Raw genomic sequence first — 10153 nt, 5'->3', positions numbered from 1 at the left:
CCCCCCCCCCCCCCCCCCCCCGTTACCGGGCCCAGGTGCGCAGCGCACCCCCCCTCCGGGTTCCCAAACCAGGTGCGCAGCCCCGCTCTCCTATCTCCCACTTTGTCCCCGGGTCCCTGGCAGCCCCCTTCCCGGCCGCACCCGCCCCTTCCCGGGGCGCGTACCAGGGAGCTCTGGGCGGGGCCCACCGGGAGGATGGGCCGGACGAATCTGCGTTGGGAGCCCACAGCGGCGGGGAAGGGCGGCGCCGAGTGCGTGGCTGCGGCCAGGTTGATGCGCGCGATCCAGGAGCTCATCTCCTTCGCAGTGCTGAGGGCAGAGGGGGCCGTCAGTCCCCAAGGTGACAAAGTCGGTCCTGCCCCTCTCCCCCCAACCTCCCGTGGTCTGCACAGCCTTCCAGACTCTCAGGACCGAGCGCCTCAAAAAGCCAGAAGCCCGGCCACCCGTCGAGGTGGTCGACCTCTGCCATGGTTTTTATCATCCGTCCAAGAGGAAAATCTGGGAAGGCAATAGATTCTGGATCAAATGCAAAAAAAAAAAAAAAAAAAAAAAAATTGCTAGAGGCTTCCTGGAATCCTGGGTTCAGAAGTAGGAGGCTGGACCTGGGGCTTCCAGGGAGGAGGCCGCTGCAGGGGCAGAGTGGGCGGGGTCAGGGGAGCAGGTGCAGCCCTAGGACCCCTGTCAGCGGCAGCATTCTCCTGTTCCCACCAGGGCCCCAGCTAGCAGCCGTCAGAAGGCGGTGAGCAAGGGATCAGGGAGAGGAGAGCCAAGGCCTTGCTGCTTGGCTGTTCCCCCGTCCCCCCCGGGACTTACGGGGCCTGGAAGAGGTAGAGGCGCCAGTCGGCAGTCCGCAGCTGGAAGACGTGGGGCTTCTTGGTGTAATGGGTGGCCGGGGTGGCCAGCGAGTGGTGCACCCCCACCGGCTCGTCCACCATCTGCCCCACCAAACTCTCCCCTTCAGGGGGGCAGTGGTCCTCTCCCTGCCACGGGACACAGGGGCTCAGAAAAGAGCTGATCATCAGTGGCCCACCCTCCGAGCCATTCTGGGCCTTTCCCTCTTCCCCACCCTGCCTGTCAGGGCTGTGCACCCCCTTCCTACCTTCAGGAAGTAGAGGACCATCCCCCGAAGCAAGGTGTGGAACATCTTCCAGCCACGCTTGCCCCACGGCGCTGCCCCAGGAGAACAGAAAGGCAGTGATGGCACCCCAGCCAGACTCAGACGCACACGGTCCCCTCTCCCCGCCAGCTCAGTCCCTCCGCAGGTGCATGTAAACACGCAGCAACATACCCACACCACAAAACACAATCACGACCAAGCAGGTGCCATGCCTCACACCCAGGCAATCGTCCTCGGATGCCACAAACAAGAGCAGATGTCCACACCCACTGTCCCCTCTCCAAATATTCCCACCCATGAGCACAGTGCCACTAGACATCTTTCTGGTCCCATCCAGAGAGGCACAGGGGCTCAGGTCCTCTTGCAGAAGAAGGCCGGCTTCCCCAGGGTCACCTCCCAGCCTTGCTCAGGCCCTGTGGCCTCTTGCAGCCAAATGCTAGTTCCCTGGCTGGCGGCCACACCCTGTCCGAGCCATCCAGGATCCAGGATGTGGTCCTGTCGTTGCCCAGTCCGAAAGCCTCTGTGTGTCTGCTACTCTGTCACATACCCCCTGTTCCCAGCACACTATGCCTGCTCCTTTGTCTGTGGGAACTACCCTCTGGCCTCTTTTCCCCCGAGGTTCAGCTCAGATACCATCATTTCCCAGAAGCCTCACCCATCCCCGTCCCCCACATCTCACCCTCCAAATCAAATCAAAACCTAGCCCTCCTCCACACCCCCATACTTGATCTCACCCTCCCTACACCCCTCAGACATTTCTACCTTTCATCACAGACACTGATGTGCTCGTCTAACCTCCCCCTTACCACAGGTGGGAGGGGCCTGGGAGCAGGGAGACCTAGGTCTGTCTTGTCTCTGCACCCCTGCCCCCTGGCGTCTTACCCGGTGCCCAGCACACGGTCACCATCAAGGACGGAACACAGGCTGCCTGTCCTTGACCTGCGCCATCTGTCTGCACCCCAGCCCCCACATCAGCCCGTGCAGAGCCACTGTGCGCGCCCGCGTGCACACGCACACTTGGTTCGGTGGCGGACACAAGCCCCACACGCAGTGGGGCAGCAGACACTCACTCTTCTTGCCATCCGCATCGTGATGCATCTTCCGAGCCAGGATGCCCTGCTTGTAGGTGGGCGCCATGGGGTTCTGGGCCAGCTGGAGGAAGGGGTTGCTCATCTTGCCCGTGGGGGGAGACACCTGGGCCTTCTCTGGTCTGCCTGCATCTTCCTCGTCCCTGGACATCAGAGAATCAGCTTGGGAGTACTGACGGGGCAACGGCCACCAGGAGGTGCCCACGGCCTCAGCACCCTCCACCCTCTCTCTAGCTGGGGAGTCATACCCCGAGACCCCCCAGAAGGAGTCCTTCAAAGCCAGCCTATCCACTCCTATCATCCCCACCCCCCATGGCCCCCGGCTTCTCCAGGTGCTATCTGGGCTCCTCTACCCTTTTTGAGACAGGCCCAGGGCCTGGTCTCCGGCTGGACCCCACTCAGAGGGGAGCATTGTCCAGGCCCCCCGCCCCGGGCTCCTCCAACTCTCAGATGGGCAGGTGTAGGGAGGACAGGCCCAGAGACTGGGGAGAGGGGTGGGGAGTGGAGGGAAGGGGCACTCTCACTTACACGGCCCATTCAAGCTTCTCACTTCGGATAGACCAGTAGAGGGCCTGGAACAGAAGCACACAGTGGGCAGGGAGCCGCGGCACGTGGGGCGCAAACTGTGCCGGCAGAGGTAGGCCCGGGGCAAGCTGCAGGCTGCCTCTTCCACCCCCAGCAGGAAGCAGCTCACGCATGCCTCTGTGCACCCACGCATACAAGCGTGCCACCATTTACGGAGCGCTCACCGCGTGCCAGGCACCGGGCCAGACGCGCAGACAGGATGACAAAGCAATCCTAGTCCCTACCTGAGTTTAGGGAGGCCTGAGCTAGTTCTCCTGAAAAGGAAATGAATCATCCAATACCCTCCTGCCCAGAGGGATTTGACAGAGCAAGGGGCTACAGACGGATGGTGAAGGAACGAGTAAACGAGGCACTGGGACTTTGAAATGATCTAACGAAGAGTATTCATGTCTGTGCATCTCGCTTGCCTTTGGAGCCCTGGCAATGCCTAGCAGGCCGCCAGGCACACAGCAAGTGTTCCAGAAACGTTCACCACATAGACAAAAGGAACCAGTACATCGCTGTTTAAAAAAAGCCTGCTGTTGGGGCGCCTGGGTGGCACAGCAGTTAAGCGTCTGCCTTCGGCTCAGGGCGTGATCCCGGCGTTACGGGATGGAGCCCCACATCGGGCTCTTCCGCTGGGAGCCTGCTTCTTCCTCTCCCACTCCCCCTACTTGTGTTCCCTCTCTCGCTGGCTGTCTCTATCTCTGTCGAATAAATAAATAAAATCTTTAAAAAATAAAAAAAAAAATTAAAAAAAAAAGCCTGCTGTGTCCTCCAGGCCGTGCTAAGCCCCCGACGACCTTTATTTCATTGTGGGCACCACACTTAGCGTGGTTTCTACCCCAGGAGGAACTCCAAGAGCGGGCCAAGGGGCAGGCTGCCCAAGACTAGAATTCAAACCCTGGAACATCCAGCTCCTAAGTCTTAGACTTACTGCCACTTAAAAGTCTGCCCTTTTTCACGCCGAGAGCCAAAAACCCAGTACGTCTCAGATTCCCCATGGCTCAGAATCACCTGGAAACTCCAGAGATCATTTAAGGGGTCCCCAGAGATTCTAATTCAGTAGGTCCAAAGCAGGGGGCCTACGAATTCGCACAAGCCAACAAATTCCACAGTGCTGCTGCTGTTGCTGGCTAGGACACACACTCTAGTACCTTCCATAAACAAGCTGTGGCTTCCCGAGGACCTTGCAGCAGAGCCAGGCCCAGGCTGAGCATCTCCCTCAGGGACAAGGAGCTACAGAGAGAGCCCCGGCATGACAAGCCCAGGGAGCAGCCCCACCCTGTGCCTTACCTTCAGCAGCTCCTTCGGGAAGTTCCCGCCGTCTTGCAGGCCGTTCAGGTTGGTTATGAATTCCTGGCAACTCATGCTCTTCCCAATGTTCTGTGGCCATTGAGAGAAGTAGGGCAGCAGCGGGCACACACTCCCCACCCCCATAGGATAACCCCCTCCCCCCCCCGTTCGCCACTCTGGAACCTTCTGCAGTTCTCCAGACCTACTGCACCCGGAGCCCTTCCATGACCCCATCCAGGCCTCTGGCCTCAAGCTCCCTGCCCCCTCACCTGTCCGTGCAGGTCCGTGTTGAGAAGCATGATGGCACAGGTCAAGGTGTGAACAGAATCTGCCCCAGAGGGAGGCGAGTGGAGAGAAAGCTCGTTGGAACCAGGACTCCTGCCTTTCCACAGCCCATGCTGGGTGGGATGACCCCCAGATGCTTCTGGGTCTCCACAGCCCCCCAAACACACTCCCAGTGAGCGCCTGAGCAGACCCTGGGGGACACTTCCACGCGGTCCTTCTCCCAGCAGCCCAGCGTGCCCTGCCCTGGCCTCAGCCCGCCCCTCCCTACCTGCGGAGGAGAAGGCCCCGGGATTGCAGTAATGGAAGCGTTTGGAGAACTGGTAGAGGATTCGCTCCCGCTCCTGAGTCTCCCCGCTGAGCACCAGGGCCTGGAGGAAGCCCCTAGAAGGAGGGCCAGAGTCCAGGACAGAGCCCAGGCTGAGGCAGTGGGCAGGCTCCAGAGCTGGGGGCCGATCAGATTCGGGCCTCACTGGGGCCACCCCCTCCCCGCCATCCCTCGTCCCCAGAGTGGGCCTGCAGGCATTACCGGAGGGCTCGGTCCAGGCTCTGGCCTCCAAACTGGAAGAAGGACAAGTACTCCTCAGCCACGGCCCTACTGAAGTCATTGCTGCGGAGAGGAAATAGGAATGAAGCCCACACCGGGCAGGTCTGGGCTGGGCCGCAGGTGCCGAGGGGCCCCAGGGCCTGCACACATCCCCAGAAGGTGAGAGGGCGAGGGGGCAGCCAGGGTCTGGTCTGCCACGGGCACCCGTCCACTGCCGAGTGGACGTTGGGTGGGGGAGGCAAGTGGCCAGGTCTGGTGGCTCTAGGTAGGGCTCGAGAGTGTGGAGAAGGGGTGACAAGTGGGACTAAGAGGAAGGGGCAGACACGGCAAGCGGATGTAGGAGGGGACGGATTGGGACAGGAGCAACAGGATAAAGGTGAGCGGTGGGGCAGCCAGGGGACGGAGTCTGTGGACCGCTCCTCCTCTCCTGAGACAACCTGCAGCCTTGCTCAAGCTCTAAGCCCCTTACTTCTTCTGCAGGTAGGCAGCCACCTCGGACTTCCGGAAGCCTTCCAGGTGATAGAGGCGAGAGGCCAAGTTCCAGGCCACCTTGTCGGGGCTGACACCATTAGCCAGCTTGTCTCCAGTTTGTGGCCTTTGGCCTTCCTCCGAGGACTTCGCTTGGGGCATGGGGCTCTCGGGAGGCCTGCAAAGGTCCAACAGTGTCCTCAGACTACCACGTGGGGTGGACAGGGTCAAGCGTCCCTCCAGGTCAGTCATGGAAGGGGTGCTCAGCAGGGGAGCTGCAGTGCTGGGGGGAGCAGCTGGACCAGGGCCTCAGCAGGGACCTGGCCGGGCCTGACCTGGGCACCGGGAGGATCCAGAGAGGTGGCGTACCTTGCAGGCCTGGAGCCACGTTTAGCACCCAGCACTATCTCAGGTAAACCACGAGGATGTTCTGAGCCTAGTTCACCTCAGGGGGCGGGTGCAGCCCTTTGAAGATGCCAGTGGTATTTAATCCTTCCCCAGGAGGGATAGTATTCATCCCCCCGACCCCCACCAGCCACTTGTCTCCCTCACCCGTCCTGCCCTGCTCGTGATGCCTCCTTGCCCCCTTCCCTCCTTTTCCCTCCGGGCTCCAGCGCCAGGCTTCCCTCCTAGAGCTGAAGCCAAGCAAGGTGCAAGGTGGGGGGGGGGGGGGGGGGGGTCACAGAGGTGGCTTCCGACCTCTCCCTTCCCACACCGGCAGCCTGTGGGAAAGCAAGCCCTCGCCTCAGGTGCCACGTGGTGACCTGCTCTTATTATGAACATACAGGGGACCAGGCCGCCCCAACACACTCGGGGGACACCCAGCGTCTGACACTCAGAACCTCAGGAGTCACCAAGCCCAGTCTCTGCCGGACTCTCCCCTTTCCCCTGCAACACGACAACCGGGGCTGGGGGACCCTCCTTATCGGAATATTCCGTACCCCAGTGACCACCGGCAGGGAGCTGTACAGGTGAGCAACATCAGCAGGACTGAAAATGTGCACGGATAAGCTAACCCCTTATGAAATGAGGCTGCCCGCGACAGGCCTCTCTCCTCACACGAACGGCCATCTCTGCCCCGACTGGGCCGTGTCTACGCGGCTCACTTCTCTCTGAGGCTCCCGGGCACCCGGAGGGGCCAGCGTAACGAGCCCCACTGAAAAGTGACACTACGAATCTCGCCCCCCAAAAACACAGGGCTTCATGAAGTCCGTGTCAGTGAGGCCAGAAGATTCCAGGAACCGCAGGAAAAGCCACTGACAAACAAGGAACCGAAGGAGGGAGGCCAGGGGACAACTGGAGGGGAGAAAAATGACACACTCGTCGCATCTGAAGAGAACCATTTGATAATCAGCTGAGCAAACCCTCAAATGCTTTTACAGAAATGACCTTGTGCATAAGTGTTGTTACTAAAATAATATCTAGATGGGGAGTTACTTCTGGGGGAAAAAAATGCAAATATAAACTGTCACGGGATTGTGTACTTTAAATGGGTGAATTGTATGATATGCGAATTATTTCTCAATACAGTTGCTATTAAATTAATTGAGGCATGGGGCCTGCTTGGGATTCTCTCTCTCCGTCTCTCTCGGCCCCTCCCCCCCAAAAAATTAAAAATTAAATTAATTGAAATAAAATCAAATGAAAACATAAAATATGATAAAAAAAAATAACCTCTGTGACCTCTCTGTGACAGTCAAGCACAAATGAGACATCCCATTGGACCAGCAAACTCGGCCCAGGAAAATTTGATCCAATATTGTGCTGAAAATAAGATTAAACTTATTTATTTATGTAATATTTAGCATCATAGCAAGAAAAGCCCCAATCGAGCCTTTTTTCATTATTTACTATGAACATATGGTTCTCATTTCAGGTGGCTTTACTTACTTTTATTTTGGGTTGAACTGACTTTAGTTTTGCTATGATGAGCCCTCTCTTCTCAGATCCTGAGACTCCCCTGATTCCCAAGCCTCCCAGCACCTCCAGAGGCAGCAGAGTTTTCCAGATCCATGAGAGAGATGCCTTGGTTTTGGGGGCCTGAGGTTCTGTCCCCATCACCCAGTGACACTGAGATGGTGGGGGAGGGGCGGGCCTTCAGTTAGCGCACCCCAAACCATCACCGGTTCCCCCTGGCCTCTTCAGGATGACCCCTCCTCTGCCAGCCAGAGGACAAAACCCCTTTCCCGGGTGGAGGCCCCAGCGCTGACAGCCCCGTGCAGCCTCCGGAGGCAGGCAGACATCTAGGCTGGTTTCCCAGTGGTCCTATTCCTGCCTCTGGCCACAGTTCTGGGATTATTCGATCCTGCTATGGGCTCCGAGATCCACTCCCTTGGTTCCAGTCAGTCTTCCCCTCGGTGTTCTGGCTTTCCCTGAGACCTGAGCCAGCACCCTCAGCCTAAGGCTCCCTGATGGGATTCTCCCAGACACCCCCTCAAGTTGAAAGCAGCGTGTCATCCCCGCATCACAAGCTCTGACCTTCCCATTCCCTGCCCTGCTTAGCACAACTCCCGTTTTTCTGGGCACGTGGCGCTGGTCGGGTCCTCCGAACACCTCCCCGCCTCCTCTCCTGGTGTCCGGGCTCTTGGGGCATTGCCTCAGCGGGCACAGATCCTGCCCCATGTGTATAACTGTCTGCTGTTTGGTTTCTCGTGCTTTCAAACCCCCCAGTATTGCTCAAAACCGCTGGCAGTCCTATAATGCTGGCTTAACAGATGTCGGTATGTTAAATCCCAGTGGGCATTTCTCATGCTCCATCCAGACCAGCGTATTCTTAAATGCATCCACAATTAGAATCAGAGAGCTGGTTAGTCTAACACTTACCGTTCTGTAGAGGTCAAGCGAGCGCCAGGCTGGACGGCTCCAGCCTCTGGAGTCCTGGCTGGGCCTTCACTCTTTACTTCCTTCCCTGGGTGTGGGGTCTCTCCTGCCTCCTCTTTCTCCAGGAGACTTGGCTCTGCCCCATCTGTCTCCAAGAGTGAAGGGCATGAAGCGTCTAGGGTCCACTCGGGAAGACTGCTGCCCCAGTGGGGGCCCCGGGGCTGCGGGCTGCCTTCCTGGGAGGACACAGGGCTGGGCCTGGGGCCAGGGCCTCCGCTCTCAGACTCGGGGCTGCTAGGCTCCGGCGATGAGGCTGGGCTCCCCCAAGGGCCAGGAGCCAAGGTGCGCAGAGCAGACTCCTGGGGACACTCGGCATCACTGTCACCTGAGGAGGAGCATGGAGGGAAGCTGACATGGGGCACGAGGCAGGCTGAGTGCCAAGGGGCCTGGCAGAGCCAGGAAAGCAGGCTGCTTGGCCACCTCCACGAGCTCCCTCCCTGGGGCTCCTCCCCCTGGAGCTGGGCAGAGCGTTCTATCCCTCCTCCGGGCAGGGACCTCCCACATGAGGAGGCAATGGGCAGAGGGCTCCCACGACTCCAGTCCCCGGGCAACCTCAGGGGTTCAGGACTTCCTAAACCACTAAGAGCCGGGCATCAGAAATGCTGGGTCTTCGGCACACTTCTTCATTAATTCTATGAAATGAGCGTTTTCAAACCCATTGCATGAATGAAGTCACAGAAGGAGAAGCAGGATTTCATCCCTGGCGTGGCTTCAACACGATACAATGGGACTTCTTAATGCTATCTACGGATCCAAGGAGATCTCTGTCCCCACCCAGATCCAAAGCCTCCCACACCCAATTGCCCAGAGCCCATAACAGGTCTCACCTCGGTCCAGGGAGATCAGAGGCACCTGGGGCCAGGAAGGACCCTCTTCTGTCTGCCAGCCTTCCGGGCTGGGCAGGGCCTGTTGAGAGAGGCACAGGATCTCCATGAGCCCTGGAGGCACTGAGAGGGGAAATGGGGGAGGGGAGAATGACTTTGAGTATCCAGGAGCCCTCCCTCCCTGCTCTCTTCCCATCCAGACAGCACAGCCCCAGTCTAGTCTAGACCCTCAGTTCAGAAGAGGAATCCTGGATGAGAGATGACCGCATCCTAGGAGGGCTGGTGCCCGCGCCCAGAATCGAGACTTGCCGGGGCTCACGTTCCTCCATACAGATGGGGACGGGGAGGCCGAGAGAGGGGAAGCCACTTGCCCAAGTTTGCACGGGATGTGTGGCGGAGCTGGGATCAGATCCGACTTGTCCTGTTTCCCAGGCCAACGCTTTGTCCACACAGGATGCTGCAGGTGGGGCGGGGTCAAGACTGTCTCCCAGAGAAGTCTTAGAAAGAAGGAGAGGCAAGAGGTTTGACCCGAGGGAAACTGTTCTTAGGGCCTTTAACGCACCTCGCAGGGCCTCCGGAGCCCCTCATCCATGCTCACTGACTTCTAGTCGTCTGTGCCCCCATCCTCCTCCCTCCGTCGTCTGCAGTACCAGCCCAAGGACGGGCTGTGTTATAGGGAGGGTGACAGCGCCCAGGCACTGGGATGGGAGCAAATGCCACTTGCTGTGAGAATGGGGCTCCCAGGCTTCCCCCTGAGGACCCCAAGGACCCTAGAGCAACAAGGTCTCGAGAATGCACTCTCACGGGACAGAGTCACAGCGCCCCACACCGGAGCCGCCAGCCTTCGGGGCGGGGGTCTCTGACAGTACTCCTAGCAGCTCCTGTGATCGTGGGGTCAGGTGGGAGAGCTGCTCTGGTTAATAGCTCTTCTGCATTGTTCTTTGGGAGAGATTAGAAAGTTACAGCTCCGCTCTGCCATCTCGAGTTTCCTTATCTCTTGAGCAGAGGGCTCCCTGGGAAAACTCTGTTCCCTACCATCTCACGCCACTTGTCCCCAGAGCTTGTCCTAGTTGCTATCAAGGACCTC

At 58.9% G+C, this 10153-nt stretch overlaps 1 protein-coding gene across 1 annotated transcript in view; it reads right to left on the bottom strand.

Annotated features, from left to right (window-relative positions):
• PSD4 (pleckstrin and Sec7 domain containing 4) overlaps positions 1 to 10153 on the bottom strand; it is a 31597-nt gene that overhangs the window by 929 nt on the left and 20515 nt on the right. Inside the window, exons 4-16 of the mRNA XM_040623699.1 lie at positions 9438 to 9563; positions 9070 to 9148; positions 8186 to 8567; positions 5364 to 5540; positions 4877 to 4957; positions 4619 to 4731; positions 4335 to 4393; positions 4066 to 4155; positions 2734 to 2777; positions 2188 to 2348; positions 1100 to 1170; positions 814 to 980; positions 142 to 309 (exon numbers count right to left, since the gene is read on the bottom strand). Of these exons, the coding sequence (XP_040479633.1) occupies positions 142 to 309; positions 814 to 980; positions 1100 to 1170; positions 2188 to 2348; positions 2734 to 2777; positions 4066 to 4155; positions 4335 to 4393; positions 4619 to 4731; positions 4877 to 4957; positions 5364 to 5540; positions 8186 to 8567; positions 9070 to 9148; positions 9438 to 9563 (1718 nt within the window). The remainder of the gene's footprint in view (positions 1 to 141; positions 310 to 813; positions 981 to 1099; positions 1171 to 2187; positions 2349 to 2733; positions 2778 to 4065; positions 4156 to 4334; positions 4394 to 4618; positions 4732 to 4876; positions 4958 to 5363; positions 5541 to 8185; positions 8568 to 9069; positions 9149 to 9437; positions 9564 to 10153) is intronic.

The sequence above is a fragment of the Ursus maritimus genome, unplaced genomic scaffold (assembly GCF_017311325.1).
Source record: "Ursus maritimus isolate PB19 unplaced genomic scaffold, ASM1731132v1 scaffold_6, whole genome shotgun sequence".
Taxonomy (NCBI): Eukaryota; Metazoa; Chordata; class Mammalia; order Carnivora; family Ursidae; genus Ursus; species Ursus maritimus.
Note: the sequence above shows the minus strand (reverse complement) of the source record. Positions and strands in the feature narration are given on the sequence as shown.